A 17,292-nucleotide genomic window follows, 5' to 3' on the forward strand; every position below is an offset into this window, starting at 1 on the left:
TTATAAGCAAATCGTCAACATATACAAGCATTACCACCAATTTGTTATCATTCTTCTCGGTAAACATGGATTAATCAAACTTACTTTGCTTCCACCAATGATTCTGACAACTTCATGTTTCATTGTCGAGAAGGCTGTTTTAACCCATAAAGAAATATTTTTAGCCTACATACTATGTGTTCTCTTGGCTGCAAAATTATCTTCAGGCAAATGCATATAAGCCTCTTCAAACAAATACCTTGAAGGAAATTATTATGCACGTCCATTTAAAAGAGAGACCTTGAAACAAAACAGCAAGAGCAAGAATAATTTGTACAATGACAAGCTTGGTGACTGGAGAGAATGTTTCAACATAATCAATCCCCTCATTTTGGCAATAGTCTTTGGAAACAATGCGAGCTTTGAATATTTTATTAGTGCCATCATCCTTGTATTTGAATTTATACACCCATTTGCAATCAATGGGTGTTTTTTCAGGCGAAAAATGGCACAACAGAGTGCAAGGTGGTAAATAAATATAAGAAATACATTTAGAAACGGGAAATAGGAAAGAAGAATAAGTGGAAGAAGAATAGGCATATTGGTAATAATATATATTATTACAAATATAATCATTTAATCAAGATGAGGGTTTAGTGACACGAGAAGACTGTCGATGAAGTGGCAAAATACTAGGATCAGGGTCCCCTGTTGAGACATAAGTATAGTTAGAAGGATGACTATCTAGGTTTAGAGAAAAAATGAGTATTGAAATCTGGTAAACATGGAAACGAGGAGCAGTGGATGAACTAGGTTAAAGAGGAACCAAAGGTAAGACTGGAAAGAAGAAGTTTGGTGAAGATGACTTTAGTGATGGTAAAGTTGGTGAATGCAAGTTTGACGAAGGGAAAGGTGAAGAAAGAACAAGAAGATGACTTTAGTGATGGTAAAGTTGGTGAATGCAAGTTTGATGAAGGTAAAGGTGAAGAAAGAACAAGAAATTTTTCACCGGGAACATGAGGAGATGAAAGAAATATAGGTGAAGAGGGAGAAAGAGAATTAATTAAAGGGGAAAATAGACTCATAAAAAATAACATTACGATTAATATAGAACAAATTAATAGCTAGATTAAAAAGAAAATATCATTTTTGAGCTATCGAATATCTCATAAAAACAATGGAATAGCTTTAGCAGAAAACTTTTCACAGTAATTTGAGTGAGTGGCTTAAGCAATACATCCAAAAATACGAAAGTGAGAAAGTGATTGAGGCTTATTAAACAGTAATTCAAAAAGGAATTTTTCAATTAAGGATTGTAGATGGAAGCCTATTAATTAAATAACAGGCAATGAGAATGCATTAACCCTAAAATTTAATGGGAACTTTGCAGTGAAACCGTAATACCCTTGCTACTTTGAGAATATATTTATGCTTAGGTTTTGCAACGCATTTTGTTGAGGGGTGTGGACACAACAACTTTGATGAATAATCCCTAAAGATTGAAAGAGAGAAACACATTTTGGTCCAAAAAATACAGACCCATTAACACTTCTAAAAACTTTGACAGAGACAGATAACTGATTCTGAACAAGATGAAAGAAGGCTTTAAGGAAATAAATGTCGGCTGACTTTAGTCTCAACAGGTAAACCCGAGTCACTCTGCTAACATCATCTACTAAAGTAAGAAAGTACCTATGTCCACTATGGCTGGAAATGTGATAAGGGCCCACAGGTCAACATGAACTAACTAAAAAGGTGAAGTCGTTCGAGAATTGTTGATAGGAAAAGGGATACGAGATTGTTTTGCTAATGGACATATAGAGCAATAATGAACATAACTTGTACTAAAATGAACAGTAGAAAAATCATGCAATTTATTCATTTGGGTGATCATGGCATGTATTAAACAAGAATGCCAAAGTATAATAGGACTAATAGCATATGACGTACATTGGGATGATGTAGAACAAACAGAAGAACAAATTTTAGAAGATACAGAGTGACCCGTGGACGAACCCATACCCAAAACAAGAAGAGAAAATTCAAAAATAAAGATCACCATATGCTCTACCAATTCCCTTGATCTTTTCATTTAAGAGATCTTGTAACAAACAGAACTCAGGATAAAAAAATGACAACATAATGAAAAACACTAGTAAGTTTAGAAACTGAAATCAAATGATCTGTAAAATTAGGAACAAATATAACATGGTCAAGAATGTGAATGGGTGTTGAGGCAACATAACCAGTGTGTGTAATTCGAGTCTTTTTATCGTTAGGAAGGTGAATAAATCGAGAATTTAAAACACATGCAGTCGAGAATTTATAACATTATATGATCTCTGGCACCGGTGTCCAAGATCCAATTGCACTATTGCAGCTAGCAGCGCAAGGAGCATTAGAAATGTTACTTGCAAAATTGGCGGCTGGTTCCACCGGCAAAGCCTTATTCAGAAGGTCAATAATCTAATGATATTATTCTCATGTGAAAATTGAAACAGATGAGGCAGGAGCAGACATGGGAGAACTCAAATCAGGAGAGTTTCCAGATCTAGTAACAGATTTTGGTTAAACCGTGAGATTCTCTTAAACATCCTTCCTCTTATTGAACTTATAATCAGAGGGAAACTCTATTAACCTGTAATAATTCTCCTTTTTGTGTCCATGAATTTTACAATGGTCACAAATACTATTAAAACGGTGTCGACCAGAGCCACCACTAACTGAAGCAAAATTGGAATAGAGAGTAATTGGTTCCAGGAGAGGAGAAGCATTGGTCATATAAGATTCATTAAGGCACATGAGAAATTGATTGTTGAAGCGCATGCTGAACATTCTCAATGGAACGATCACAATCACAGGGAGAAAGCGGAACTAAAATAACATACTCATCCTATAACAGTTTTAATTTAGTGTAATTTGTGGACACAGAAGCATCACCTTGAATTGAAGTTGCAATAGCATAATAGAGATAATAGATCTGAGAACCATCTATCTTGTCAAATCTCTCTTTCAAATCCTTCCAAACAAGTGTCGCACTAGATGTAAAGACAATGCCAACATAGAGATCCTTACTGACAGTGTTAAGTGCCTAAGAGAGGACGACTACATTACATCTATCTCACTGAGATTGTAGCTGCTAATGATAATCCTCACGACGAAAGGTGCCATAAACAAAGCCAAGCTTATTCTTGGCAAGAAAGATACTCATCGAATGACTCCAAATGTTACAATTTTCAAAACCGATCAACTAACCATAACAGCACCAAGCGTATTTGATGGATGCAAATACAAAGGATGATTAAAATCCAGACCAAACACCTCATATGATGGCATCACGACGAAGAATTATCGAAAGAAATAGAGAATCCAAAAGAAACGAAGATGAATTTTGAGAAAGAAAACTCTAATAACACACTGAAAGAAATGAGTTAAGGACAAAAAAAACCCAGTACATTGAAAGGCCCAAGAAAGTGACTCATAATACTATGTAAATTTTTTCAATATGGATAATATCTCTATATCATTGCATTAATTTATTTACAAGGCATCAAATATATATAATTTCTCTAACTCATTAGCATCTAATCAACTAATCCAAATGAATGAATAACAACAATAACAATTCAACTCTCTACAAAAACATTATATAAAAATATTCTTAAATATATAAATGATAATTATATTATTATCTCGGATCAAATATCTTTTACTTTAATCTCGAATATATTCTAAATTCAAATTTAAAAAAAAAAAATCCAATATTATAAAATCATGTCAGAACTCGTTGAATTCAAGTAAAATATCATTCCTAAATGCAATGTTTTGTCTCATCAATGACTTTAAGTGATGAAAATATAAATATTGTCATTGGTGGTTCAAATTGTAAGAATTAGTTTAAGTTTGAACTATAATGTGTACGGTAATTAAATCTTTAGTTATATCATTATTTAGATATAAATAATCATGTTAATATTATAAATTATTATATCGGTATTGTAAATTATAACGTTAACTTTATAATGTCTAATTATGATTTTCATCGATCAAACGATTATATTGATTAATTTTTTAAGTTTAGAAATTTAATTGGATATAAATAATAGGACTGAATTAAATATTTCTAAAAGTTTGAGGGCTTTAGGAACCATTCACCCGGTGCGCGAAATACTCGTCGATGAAACCGAATTTTCGACTTAACATCTTCCTCAACCCTTGACTACTGTATTATGAAAGAACCAAAAAAAGAAAAAAAAATCAAAGCAAATGAGGAACAGATTGCTTAACTCTTTTTTCTCTTACTCAAAATCATTGCCTTTTCACCCTCAAAACCCCCACCTTATTCGCCAAATCTTCTTCTCCCAACTCACCCAATTCGTTCCCACCTCTTCCGCTGACAATCTCGATCCATATGAGCCCTTTCCGATGCAAAACAACCAACGGGTCGAACCCGTATCAGCCCAAGACTTCGCCTTTTTAACCGCCGATTCAGGGCCTTCTTCTCAACAAGAACTCGATGCGGGTAAGTTTTCATTCGACGCCGTTTCGATTGCGAATGCCATTTTGAGTGATAATGGGGAGTGTGAGGACAAAACCCAGATTTTTCTTAGGCAGTTTAGGGAAATAATCAATGAAAAATTGGTCGTTAAAGTTTTGAACTTGCTGAAATTGAAACCCGAGTTGGCTGTTAAGTTTTTCATTTGGGCTGGGAGGCAATCTGGGTATTATCATACCGCTGATGTGTTTAATTCTTTGCTTGATTTATTAGAGTCCGGTAACGATGACAGTATCCCGGAGAAATTTTTGTTAGAAATTAGAGATGATGATGAGGAAGTTCTAAAAAGGTTGCTTAATTTATTGATTGGGAAATATTGCAAAAATGGGTTGTGGAATATGGCATTAGAGGAATTAGGTAGGCTTAAGGATTTCGGTTACAAGCCGTCTAGAGCAACTTACTGTGCATTGGTTCAAGTGTTTTTACAAGCTGATAGATTAGACACTGCTCATTTGGTTTATAGAGAGATGTCGGACGCCGGGATTCACATGGACAAATATACCCTAAGGTGTTATGTTTATTCGCTTTGTAAAACGGGGCAATGGAAGGAAGCACTTACATTGATTAAGAAGGAAGAATTTAAGCCTGATACTGTTATTTACACAAAAATGATTGCCGGGTTATGTGAAGCTTCGCTTTTTGATGAAGCGATGGACTTTTTGAATAGGATGCGTGCTGATTCTTGTGTTCCTGATGTAGTGACATACAGGGTTTTGCTTTGTGGCTGTTTGAATAAGGGACAGCTCAGTATGTGCAAGAGAATTCTTGAAATGATGATTACTGATGGTTGTTATCCGACTCTTGCCATATTTGATTCTCTTGTCCAAGCTTATTGCAAATCAGGAGATTATTCTTATGCGTTTGAATTGCTAAAGAAGATGACAAAATGTGGGATCCGACCAAGCTATGTTGTTTACAATAAATTTATTGGTGGCATTTGTGGCAAGGAGCTACCCAGCTCAGATGCGCTAGAATTAGCTGAGAATGCTTACAGTGAAATGCTTGCTGCTGGATTTGTACTAAATAAGTTTAATGTCAGCCATTTTGCCAGGTGCCTATGTAGTGCCGGGAAATTTGAGAAAGCCTGTAAACTTATCCATGAAATGATGCGTAAAGGCTTCATACCTGATACGAGTACATACTCCAAAGTGATTAATCATCTATGTAAGGCCAAAAATGTAGAAAATGCTTTTCTTTTGTTTGAAGAAATGAAAAAGAATGGTGTCGTACCTGATGTACATACATACACAATTTTAATTGCTAGTTTTTGTAAGGCTGGTCTGATAGAACAGGCTCGTAATTGGTTTGATGAGATGGTAAAGGGTGATTGTGCCCCTAGTGTGGTGACTTACACTGCCCTAATACATGCTTATCTTAAAGCAAGGAAGGTATCCAAGGCAGATGAACTCTTTGAGATGATGTTGTCTAAAGGTTGCATTCCGAATGTTGTTACATATTCAGCTTTGATTGATGGTCATTGTAAAGCCGGACAGACTGAGAAAGCTTGCCAGATTTATGCTAGAATGCACACTAATGAGGAAATCCTGGATGTAGATTTATATTTTAAAGCAGTTGACAGTGATGCCAAAACTCCAAATGTATATACGTATGGAGCTTTAGTGGATGGTTTATGCAAGGTTCACAAGGTCAAAGAGGCCCATGACTTATTGGAAGCCATGTCAGTAGATGGTTGTGAACCGAACCATGTTGTGTATGGTGCTCTCATTGATGGATTTTGCAAGGCAGGGAAGCTAGACAAAGCACAAGAGGTGTTTTCCAAGATGTCTGAAGCAGGTTTTAGTCCAAATACTTATATATACAGTTCATTAATCAGCAGGTTGTCTAAAGATAACCGTCTGGATCTTGTTTTCAAAGTCTTATCCAAAATGCTCGAAAATTCTTGCACCCCTAATGTTGTTATTTACACAGAAATGATTAATGGCCTATGTAAGGCTGGTAAAACAGATGAGGCCTATAAACTTATGTTGATGATGGAAGAAAAGGGGTGCAGTCCTAATGTGAGGACTTACAATGTAATGATAGATGGCTTCGGCAAAGCAGGTAGAATTGACAAAAGTCTTGAGCTTTTTGAACAAATGAGTCCCAAGGGTGTTGCTCCAAACTTCATCACATATAGGGTTTTGATAAACCACTGTTGTATTGGTGGCCTGTTGGATAAGGCTTATGACCTTTTGGAAGAGATGAAACAGACACACTGGCCTAGGCATATGGCAGGCTACTGTAAGGTCATTGAAGGGCTCAACAAAGAGTTCATAATGTCTCATGGGCTCTTAGACGAGGTTGGTAAAAGTGAATCTCTGCCAGTTCTTCCTGCTTATAGAGTGCTTATGAATAATTTTATAAAAGCTGGGAGACTAGAGGTGGCTTTACAGCTTCATCAGGAGATAGCATCATTTTCACAAGTTTCTGAAGCATACTATAGTACCTGTAATGCCCTTATTGAGAGCCTTTCACTGGCTCGCAAGGTTAACGAGGCTTTTGAACTGTACACTGAGATGACAAGGATGGGCGGAATTCCTGAGCTAAGCACATTTATTCACCTTGTTAAAGGACTCATCGCTGTGAACAAGTGGGAAGAGGCACTTCAGCTTTCAGATAGCTTCTGTCAGATGGTTTGTCTCTACAACTCCTTTGTCTTTTATTTTGAAAATATATTACAGCTAAGGCTTTTCAGCCGCAGAAGTTCTATGTTCGCTACAATAATTTTTCAATCACAATACCCGTGCAGTTGTGATCCAACATCTATAGTTATTGTCTTTTGATTTTTTATCATATGGTCGTGTAGTTCTTTTCTTTCTTTCTTTTCCTAGTATCTTTATTGTTTCGAAACTCTTACTTGGGCAGGATGTTCAATGGCTTCGAGGAAAGGAGACGCCTGATGCGGCTTAAGCTTTTTTGAACATTTGGTTTTCTGGTTTCATGATTGGTCACCGAACGGTTGTCGTAAAGGTTGACTTGCTTGGTTGAGGATTTGTTTTGTTGCATGCATAAGAATACAGAAGATAAGGCCAACACTGGAATGCTCAAACAAACCATGATAACCGTCTCTCAGAGACATCGGTGATCGTGTGAAATCGTTTGGAATTGGAAGCAAGTCATGCCTGCAACACATGGATTGTATACTCTTCATGTTACGTCGTCACTTACAAGGCGGTGCCTGTGAAGTATAGCTTCAATTCTCATCATTTTGTTTATGTTTATTTTGTCGTGGTTATATTAGATTGCTCATATCACTTAGTTGGAAAAATCTCTCATTCATTAGGGCTTAGTTGCTACATTGGTCCAAACCCTACGCCACAAAATGACTCAGGTGAGCCGAACAAACAACTGACGACCAATGACTTCTCGATAGCATGTGCACACATTAAAAACAATGAAGATGATGCAAAGGGTTTATTGAACAATAAATCCATGCCATGAATGTATTCCTGTGCTTATTTTCTTTTACCATGTTAGTCTTATTTTCAGACCCTAATCACATTGGCTATACAAAATGTGAAGTTTTGTAGTTGTACTTGGTTTGATTTTCTTTTCTTTGGTACCTGCATTTTGTTTGGTAAGAGGGAAAGTGAAAGAAAAGAAATAGAGTGGAAGGAAAATTTATTTCTTAATTTCCAACATTTTGTTTCATTGATTGTAACTAACTCGTTAAAATATTGAGTTATTTTTTATTTTGCATATCTTGTATTTTTTATCTGTTTTTATGTACCACTTGAATTAACAAAATGCTTATTTTATTTATTTATTTCTTGTAAAATTTTGTGATTAAACTTAATATTATTAATTTATTTTAAATATAAAAAGAAATATAAAAGTAAATATGATTATTTAGAATATCTAAATTAGAAAAAATAAAGATTTTAGATCATATATCATTATGCGGATTTGGATAGTAAATATCTATTTGTTTTCGTTTCAAATCTCGAAAATTATTTTGAACATTTAAACAAGTAAATACCTATGAATATACCATTCAAATATATATATATATATATATTATAAAAAAATACTATCATAGGCCTAGTTAAAAACTCCCTTAAGCGTAATTGAGGGAAAAGAGTACCCACATTAATACTAACAAAAGAAATTACGAGATAACACAAGTTATTTTAAAAACAAGTTAACAAACTAAAATCTCAATCCTACCCAAACCTAGTAGGATCACAACTACCCTTAACCACCTGGGTCATCTTAGTATTGGATTAAGTTTTTAGTCTACATAAATTCGATCCAAATATTGACATGTCATTTGAGTTTATAAATGTTTCATCCGACTTGAATTTTAAAATAGAAATTCGTAACAATCTAATTCAATATAGATATATAAAATTTTCTCATTTTTTCAAATATAATAAAAAACCAAAATGAGAAAAAATATAAAGAGAACTACTACTGCAACTCTCTCTAAATACATAATGAGTGATTAATTGTATTATTATTTCATGATTTTTTCATTATAAATTCGAATATAACTTAATCCAATTTTAATCTCTAAATTAATTAAACTCTATTTAAACTTGAATCTTTTTCAAAGAAAATAGACTCTATAAAATCCGAGACCTAGAAAGGGATATTCAATAGTCAACCGATTGTTTATTTTATTTTATTTTAAAAAAAATTATTCATATTTGGCTTAATGTTTTCCTAAACCCCATGGCCATCGTCTCCATCTTAAACCCTACACCAGAGCCCTTAACTGCTGAATTCTAAAAGAATCCAAATATACCCCAAAGCAAATGAGAAAAATATTGATAAACCCTCTATTCTCTTACTCAAAATCACTGCCTTTTTCCTCTCAAAATCCCCAACTTCCCCGCCTAATCTTCTTCTCTCCACTAACCCAGTTCATTTCCACCTCTTCCCCTGACAATCTCGATGGCCTAATCGATCCAAACGACTCATTCCCGATGCAAAACAACCCACGGGTCGAGCCTGTTTCATCCCAAGACTTTGCCTTCCTAAAGACTGATTCAAAGCCTTGTTCACAACATCAACTTGATGCTGGTAAGTTTTCTGACGACGCTGTTTTGATTGCCAATGCCATTTTGAGTGATAATGGGGAGTTTGGGGATAAAACCCAGATTTTTCTTAGGCAATTTAGGGAAAGAATCAATGAAAAACTGGTCGTTGAAGTTTTACACTTGGTGAAACTTAAACCTGATTTGGGTGTTAGGTTTTTCATTTGGGCTGGGAGGCAAATTGGGTATAGTCATACTGCTGCTGTGTTTAATTCTTTAATAGATTCATTGGAATCCGGTAATAAGGACAGAATTCCAGAGAAATTTTTGTTGGAAATTAGGAATGATGATAAGGAAGTGCTGAAAACGTTGCTTACTTTATTGATTGGGAGATGTTGCAAAAATGGGTTGTGGAATATGGCATTAGAGGAATTAGGTAGGCTTAAGGATTTCGGTTACAAGCCATCAAGAGCTACTTACTGTGCATTGGTTCAGGTGTTTTTGCAAGCTGATAGATTAGACACTGCTCATTTGGTTTATAGAGAGATGTCAGATGCCGGGTTTCACATGGATAGCTATACATTAAGATGTTATGCCTATTCCCTTTGCAGAACAGGGCAATGGAGGGAGGCCCTTACATTGATCGAGAAGGAAGAGTTCAAGCCGGATACTGTTTTTTACACAAAAATGATAGCCGGGTTGTGTGAAGCTTCGCTTTTTGAAGAAGCTATGGAATTTTTGAATAGAATGCGTGCTAATTCTTGCATTCCTAATGTTGTGACATACAGGGTTTTGCTTTGTGGCTGTTTGAATAAGAGACAGCTTGGTCGGTGTAAGAGAATTCTTAACATGATGATTACAGAAGGCTGTTATCCGAGTCCTAGCATTTTTAATTCTCTTGTCCATGCTTATTGCAAATCAGGAGATTACTCGTATGCATATAAATTGCTAAAGAAAATGATGAAATGTGGGTGCCAACCAGGCTATGTGGTTTATAACATATTGATTGGTGGCATTTGCGGCGATGAGGAGTTACCCAGCTCAGGTGTGCTAGAATTGGCCGAGAATGCTTATAGCGAAATGCTTGCCGCTGGAGTTGTACTTAATAAGATCAATGTCGGCAACTTTGCCAGGTGTCTATGTGGTGTTGGGAAATTTGAGAAAGCATGTAAAATCATCCATGAAATGATGCGCAAAGGCTTTATACCTGATACTAGTACATATTCCAAAGTGATTGCTCATCTGTGTGATGCCAAAAAAATAGAAAAAGCTTTTCTATTGTTTGGAGAAATGAAAAATAATGGTGTGGTACCTGATGTATATACATACACAATTTTAATTGATAGTTTTTGTAAGGCTGGTCTGATAGAACAGGCTCGTAATTGGTTTGATGAGATGCTAAAGGGTGGTTGTGCCCCTAATGTGGTGACTTACACTGCCCTAATACATGCTTATCTTAAAGCAAGGAAGGTGTCCAAGGCAGATGAACTCTTTGAGATGATGTTGTCAAAAGGTTGCACTCCGAATGTTGTTACATATACAGCTTTGATTGACGGCCATTGTAAAGCTGGACAGATTGAAAAAGCTTGTCACATTTGCTAGAATGATCACTAATGAGAAAATCCCGGATGTAGATTTATATTTTAAAGTGGTTGACAGTGATACCAAAACTCCAAATGTTTTTACATATGGAGCTTTAGTGGATGGTTTATGCAAGGCTCACAAGGTCAAAGAGGCCCATGACTTATTGGAAACCATGTCCGTGGTTGATTGTAAGCCTAACCATGTTGTATGACGCTCTATAGATGGATTTTGCAAGGTTAGGAAGCTAGACGAAGCACAAGAGGTGTTTTCCAGATGTCTGAGCACGGCAATAGCCCAAGTATTTTTACCTACAGTTCATTAATCGACAGGTTGTTTAAAGATAAACGACTGGATCTTGCTTTAAAAGTCTTATCCAAGATGCTTGAAATTCTTGCGCTCCCAACGTCGTTATTTACACAGAAATGATCGATGGCCTATGTAAGGCTAGTAAACAGATGAGGCTTATAAGCTTATGCTGATGATGGAAGAAAAGGGGTGCTATCCGAATGTGGTGACTTACACTGCAATGATCGATGGCTTCGGCAAAGTAGGTAAAATTGACAAAAGCCTTGAGCTTTTAGAACAAATGGGCTTCAAGGGTGTTGCTCCAAACTTCATCACATATAGTGTTTTGATAAACCACTGTTGTATCGTTGGCCTATTAGACAAGGCTTATGAACTTTTGGAAGAGATGAAACAGACATACTGGCCAAGGCATATGGCAGGCTACCGTAAGGTTATTGAAGGTTTCAACAAAGACTTCATAATGTCTCTTGGGATCTTAGATGAGGTTGGTAAAACCGAATCTCTGCCCGTTATTCCTGTTTATAGAGCGCTTATTAATAATTTTATAAAGGCTGGGAGACTAGAGATGGCTTTACAGCTTCATTGTGAGATAGCATCATTTCCACGAGTATCTGCAGCATATTGTAGTACATATAATGCCCTTATTGAGAGCCTTTCACATGCGCGTAAGGTTGACAAGGCTTTTGAACTGTATGCCGACATGACAAGGAAGGGTGGAGTTCCGGAGCTAAGTACATTTATTCACCTTATTAAGGGCCTCATTGCCGTGAACAAGTGGGAAGAGGCCCTTCAGCTTTCAGATAGCTTCTGTCAGATGGTTCGTCTCTTTAACCCCGTTTCTTTTATTTTAAAACTGTTGTAGTGGAAACTAGGACATTCTTTCTTCCCTCTCATCTTTATCGTCTCAAAATCTTCACTTGGACAGGATATTCAATGGCTTCGAGAAAACGAGACAGCCGGTGCGGCTTAGGCTTGTTTAAACATTTGGATTCCGGTTTACTTGATCAATCACCGAATGGTTGTGGTAAAGTTTTGCTCAGAAGTTGACTTTATTGTTCGAGGATTTCTTCTACATGCATACGGAAGCAGAAGACATGGCCAACAATGGAATACTTAACAAACTGAGATAACAGTCTACAGAGACCTTGGTCATTATTTAAAGTCATTTCGAATTGGAAGCAAGCCATGCCGACTTTAACTATCACTATCCGTTTATTCAGTCTAATAACGATGGTATGGTGCAAGAATGTAACTATTTGCATCACACTTGATGCATATGATGCAAGGCGGCACCTACGAAGCTCAGGTGCAATTCTCAGTCATTAATTATGTGTCTTCTGTCCAGTAACCGGACTCCGATCATATGCTATAGCTTCTAGATTTGTTCATACCTTCAGCTGTTAAAGTCTGTTTATTCATTGTGGCTTGATTGCAATTACAGGACTCAGCTGGAAGAATCGGGTTTTGTTCACCGAACTTGCCGAACCAAAGCACTTCGAAGTTCAACAGTAAGTGACAATGACCGGAATGAAAAGGCCCACTGCTCACAACTTCCGATACGGCAGTGATATTCACACACAACACAAGGTATGGTGGTACTACAGTCTACCGGTCAAAGATGGTCTGTGAATGGAATGACTCAATTGGTACGTTGGTATAATGATAAGGGCTTAATTGAGTGCATATTAGCCGAGTGATTTAATTGATTTTTGGCTTAATACTTATTTTGACCTCTGCATTATGGTGAAATTCTCATTTCACCATTCTATTATTATTTTTCAATCAGTTTGATCTTTATACTTTCATTCGGTCTATCATTTTAGCCCCTGATTGTTAGTGTTAAAAAAACTGATGTGGTCCAATAAAGAATAATATTTTTTTAAAAGAGTCTAAACATATCACAAAATTTAAAAAAAAAAAGCACGGGAAAATGAAAAAAAAAACAATTCCAAAAAATCACAATTTTCTTTTTAAAATGTTTCAAAACATCAACGTTAATTTTTCCAAGTCATGTTTTCTAAAAGTAATTAAGGATATAATTACATCTTAAAAAATATAAAATTCATAATATTGTTTAAGAAATTCTTAAGGATTCTAAAAAGAAAATAAAAAACACTAAATAAGAACTTCAGGTTTTTTTTATCATTCTCTAAATCAATAAAGATTAATTGATAATTACTTATACATCTAAAATGAGTTATATTTTTTTAATCATATTTATTAATCGATTAATTTAGATTAAATACTATCAACATTATAGGAAGACCTTTCTCTTGCTTCATTCACAGTCAACAATATTAAAGATATTTGTAGATTTATATTTTGATATAACAAATATTAGTAAAATTGAATTTGAACTTAATCGAATTTATCAATTTTTATAAAAATTATTCAAAGTTTAATTAAAACTAAAAAATACGTTTTAAATGTTTTTCAATTTAGCCGGGGTTTTTTCAAATTCATTCATAATCGTTCTTGCTTTCAAAAATTAAATTTCATAAAATTTTCAATTAAAAATATCAATATTTTATCAAAATGATCGACCCGCTTTGTAGAAAGATCGATCTATTCTACACAAAGATCGATCCTTGTGATTACAATAGTTATTGGATCGGTCCTACACACTAACGGATAGCTCCCTACCTGAGGAACAATCACTTGCCTCGGAGAACTGATCCCTTATTTGACAATGGTCAATTTTTTTTAAAAATTTGGTGGCAGATTTAAAAATATCTTTTAGGGTGAGCACATATGTATTAATAATAGAAATTTTCCGTATGAGACAACCATAAAATAAAATTTTAAGGTGAGAACAATCAATAAAATAAACAACTAACTTATAAAAATTCGTATTTTAGGATATGCACGCATTGTTCCTTTCTTAATGTATTTAGATTTATGGATCGAGCTAATAATATTAATGATTATTAAAATCATTTTGAAAATATATCTATAACTTTGTTTGTTCTGTACTTTATTCAATCAATACATTAATGTTTTTACGACATTACGTCGGTAACTAAGACTTCCCGGACGTAAGTTGAGTTCCGACAACAAAGGCCATTGCAATTAAGATCCTATTGTGCGTATTCTGTTCTGCAATAGGATTCGGAGGATTTGGTGGAGCATTGAAAATAGTGGTGCAACTCGCTTGTTCTCTGGGTGCTGCTTTCTCAGCCTGCAACATGCTATTGTAATCTTTCTCAAAGAACGCCGCAGTCGCCTGTTGGAAACCACCCATCACGTCGTGATAAGCTTTTTTGCATGTCGTGAGCGCATTCTTCTCCTGCCGGATCGGTCGCCTTCTCAACAAGTCCCACGACGAGAGTATGTGTGTCGGTTGCAATTTTCAGTGTTTGCTCAAGGGTTATATGCGTTAGAACTGTGATGTCCGCGGTCGGACCTCTTAGGTTCTGGTTAAAAGTGTTGTTACAGAATGCATATTCCTCCATTTGTAGAAGAATTAGACATTGTTTTTGTTTTAATTTCTGAGATTGGGGAAGTGATTAGTGACGGATATTACAATGAACCATTTGTTTTAGATGAAGAACAACTAGGAAACTACATTAATATATGGGGAAAATATGATTTTACCATTCATGTGGATTCTTATGCCTTATAAATTGATGAAACTTATGCATGCACTGCACACTATACTATACGTTAGAGGTTAGAATATAAGATTTGGAAATTTTGATATAAATACATATATCTTTTTTCTTCTATAAAAGTAAAATTTCAATCCCATGTGCCATTCAATTTTATGACCTGATATGTTATTGCAGAGAAAAAAATGATGAAAATTTTTAGTCAAATTAAAAATCGATTCAATTAAATGATCAAGTGTCGCTTTCTCAAATTAATAATAAAGATGACAAAAATAAATAAATTAAAGTGAACATTTAATAATTTACCCAAATGATTAACAATTCCCACTTATATCTTAATCAAGGTCTCTATAAGTCCGTGGCATGTTTCATTGATGATTATATTTTCGTTTATTAAGCGTTGGATGTAATAATAATATATATTGTAAATTTAATAAGCGATATAAATTTGAATATTAAAGATGACATCGCTAAAAACAACAAACTTATTCCAAACATAAATTGTAAAATAGAAATACACATCATTTATAGGTTGAGTTGTGAGATAAATAGAAGTACACTTTCATTATAAGTTGAGTCGTGATCTTAGATTTGACACCAACACCAGAGGCTAAATATAACCGCAAGACTAAAGAAAGGATCTCAAATTCTCTCTCTATGAGTTCATGTTCTTCCTCAACACACATTCTTTTCATTCACACAACCACTACTTAGGCTCTTTGTCCAAATTAAAAGAGATGATCATCTACGATCGTTAAACTCGCATTATCATTAACACATTAAATAAAAATATATAATAATTAAAATTAAATATCAAATTTATTTAAAAAATTATTAAGAAATAGTCCAAATTATTTCAACATTTATTTAATATGCAATATGAATAATTCTACTTCTTAAACAAGTTTTTCTCTAATAAAATAAAAAAAAATGGTTATCTTCCCTCCACCAAGCATTCATTCTTGATTCTTTCTCCTAAAGCAAAGTTAAGAAATTGTCCTATTTTCAACGGACGGAAAGAAGTGGGCAATAAAGAGAACCGACCAATATTCTTTTTTCTAGTTTTGGTGAAAAATATTTTTGTAAACAAAATTAGTTTTAATTATGGATTCATTCTTCAGTTTTAGTTTTATATATTTTATGAAATTTGAAAAATTAGTTCAATTAATTGTTTTAGTTTGTCGGGCAATTTGGTTTAAGGAAATTTTCATTAATGGAGCATGGAATTCCAGATAATGGGTATAAATCAATGTTGTTAGAATCATATTAAACTAGTTGATTAAACAGGAAATTAATGAATAGATTAGTTTGATCGATTACTTTAAATCAATATATAAAATGAATAATAAATTGTTAAACAAACGAAAAGGAATCAGTTTGAAGTTATGTGAACCGGCTAAGAATTATATTTTTTTAAATTATTAACATCTTTGTTTAATCAACATTGAACCAAAAATCAATGATCTAGCCGGTTCAACCATTGGATTCTTACAACATAGGTACAAATAAATTCATATTAGTTTCTGAAATTAGTTATTATAACATTAATATAGCTAAGAAACAATGGCTATTCATGATAAATCAAAGTGATGGGTCAATTTTTTTCATTTTTTAGAAAATAAAAATCCGAAATATTGAAATTTAATATTAATCGAAACTAAAATGATATTTTTTATTAATCTGAAATGAAAAAGATTATCTATTTAAATTTTTTTAATCATTTAACATTGAATGTCTATAATCCTGACATATATAGTGTTCGAACTCGAAACCTGAAAAAATAATACAATTCTTTAATTATTGAAGTCGTTTGGTTCGTACAAAAAATACTTATTGTGTATATAATAAACTTGGACCATGTTACATAATTATTAATATTATAAAGTTCATCTTTTCTTAATGTGTACTCTAGAGGCGTTTTTCCCGAAAAATCACCGGTGACCGGTATATTTACCGATATAACAACCGATCAGATTATATTCTCGATCTAATACCCGTAGCAGTAAAGCGCTTTCCTTGTCCCGCGCTATATGCTGATTTGGCGCCACGTGTGGTATAGTGCGCCCCCTGTACCGCGCTATACGCTGACATGGCTTACACGTGAGTATAGCGCGGCCCCTGATCCCGCGCTATACGCCACATAGGATATAGAGCTGCATGCTCAGCACTATACCCTGAGTATGAATTATATATAACGTTGCCCCTGCTCATTGCTATATCTGGGTAATGAATTATATTTAGCAACACCAAGAAGGAATTAAGAAAGTTAAAGGTTCTAGTG

General features: G+C 34.5%; 1 protein-coding gene and 1 pseudogene across 1 annotated transcript; both read left to right on the forward strand.

Annotated features, from left to right (window-relative positions):
* Nucleotides 1-4,172: 4,172 nt before the first annotated feature.
* On the forward strand, nt 4,173-8,097 carry LOC120128282 (pentatricopeptide repeat-containing protein At1g06710, mitochondrial-like). Its single transcript, XM_039145986.1, has 3 exons — nt 4,173-7,167; nt 7,400-7,672; nt 7,818-8,097. The coding sequence occupies exons 1-2, from the start codon at nt 4,246-4,248 to the stop codon at nt 7,442-7,444; spliced, it is 2,967 nt and encodes a 988-aa protein (XP_039001917.1). The 5' UTR covers nt 4,173-4,245; the 3' UTR covers nt 7,445-7,672; nt 7,818-8,097.
* Nucleotides 8,098-9,224: 1,127 nt separating this feature from the next.
* LOC120128280 lies at nt 9,225-13,061 on the forward strand (annotated as a pseudogene).
* The last annotated feature ends 4,231 nt before the right edge of the window (nt 13,062-17,292 follow it).

This window comes from Hibiscus syriacus, unplaced genomic scaffold, assembly GCF_006381635.1.
Source record: "Hibiscus syriacus cultivar Baekdansim isolate YM2019G1 unplaced genomic scaffold, ASM638163v2 tig00110478_pilon, whole genome shotgun sequence".
Classification (NCBI taxonomy): domain Eukaryota; kingdom Viridiplantae; phylum Streptophyta; class Magnoliopsida; order Malvales; family Malvaceae; genus Hibiscus; species Hibiscus syriacus.

Coding starts and splice junctions, on each gene's coding strand:
- LOC120128282 (XM_039145986.1), top strand. CDS start 4,246: ATGAGGAACAGATTGCTTAACTCTTTTTTCTCTTACTCAAAATCATTG. Junction 7,168..7,399: donor CAGATAGCTTCTGTCAGATG/GTTTGTCTCTAC, acceptor TTACTTGGGCAG/GATGTTCAATGGCTTCGAGG.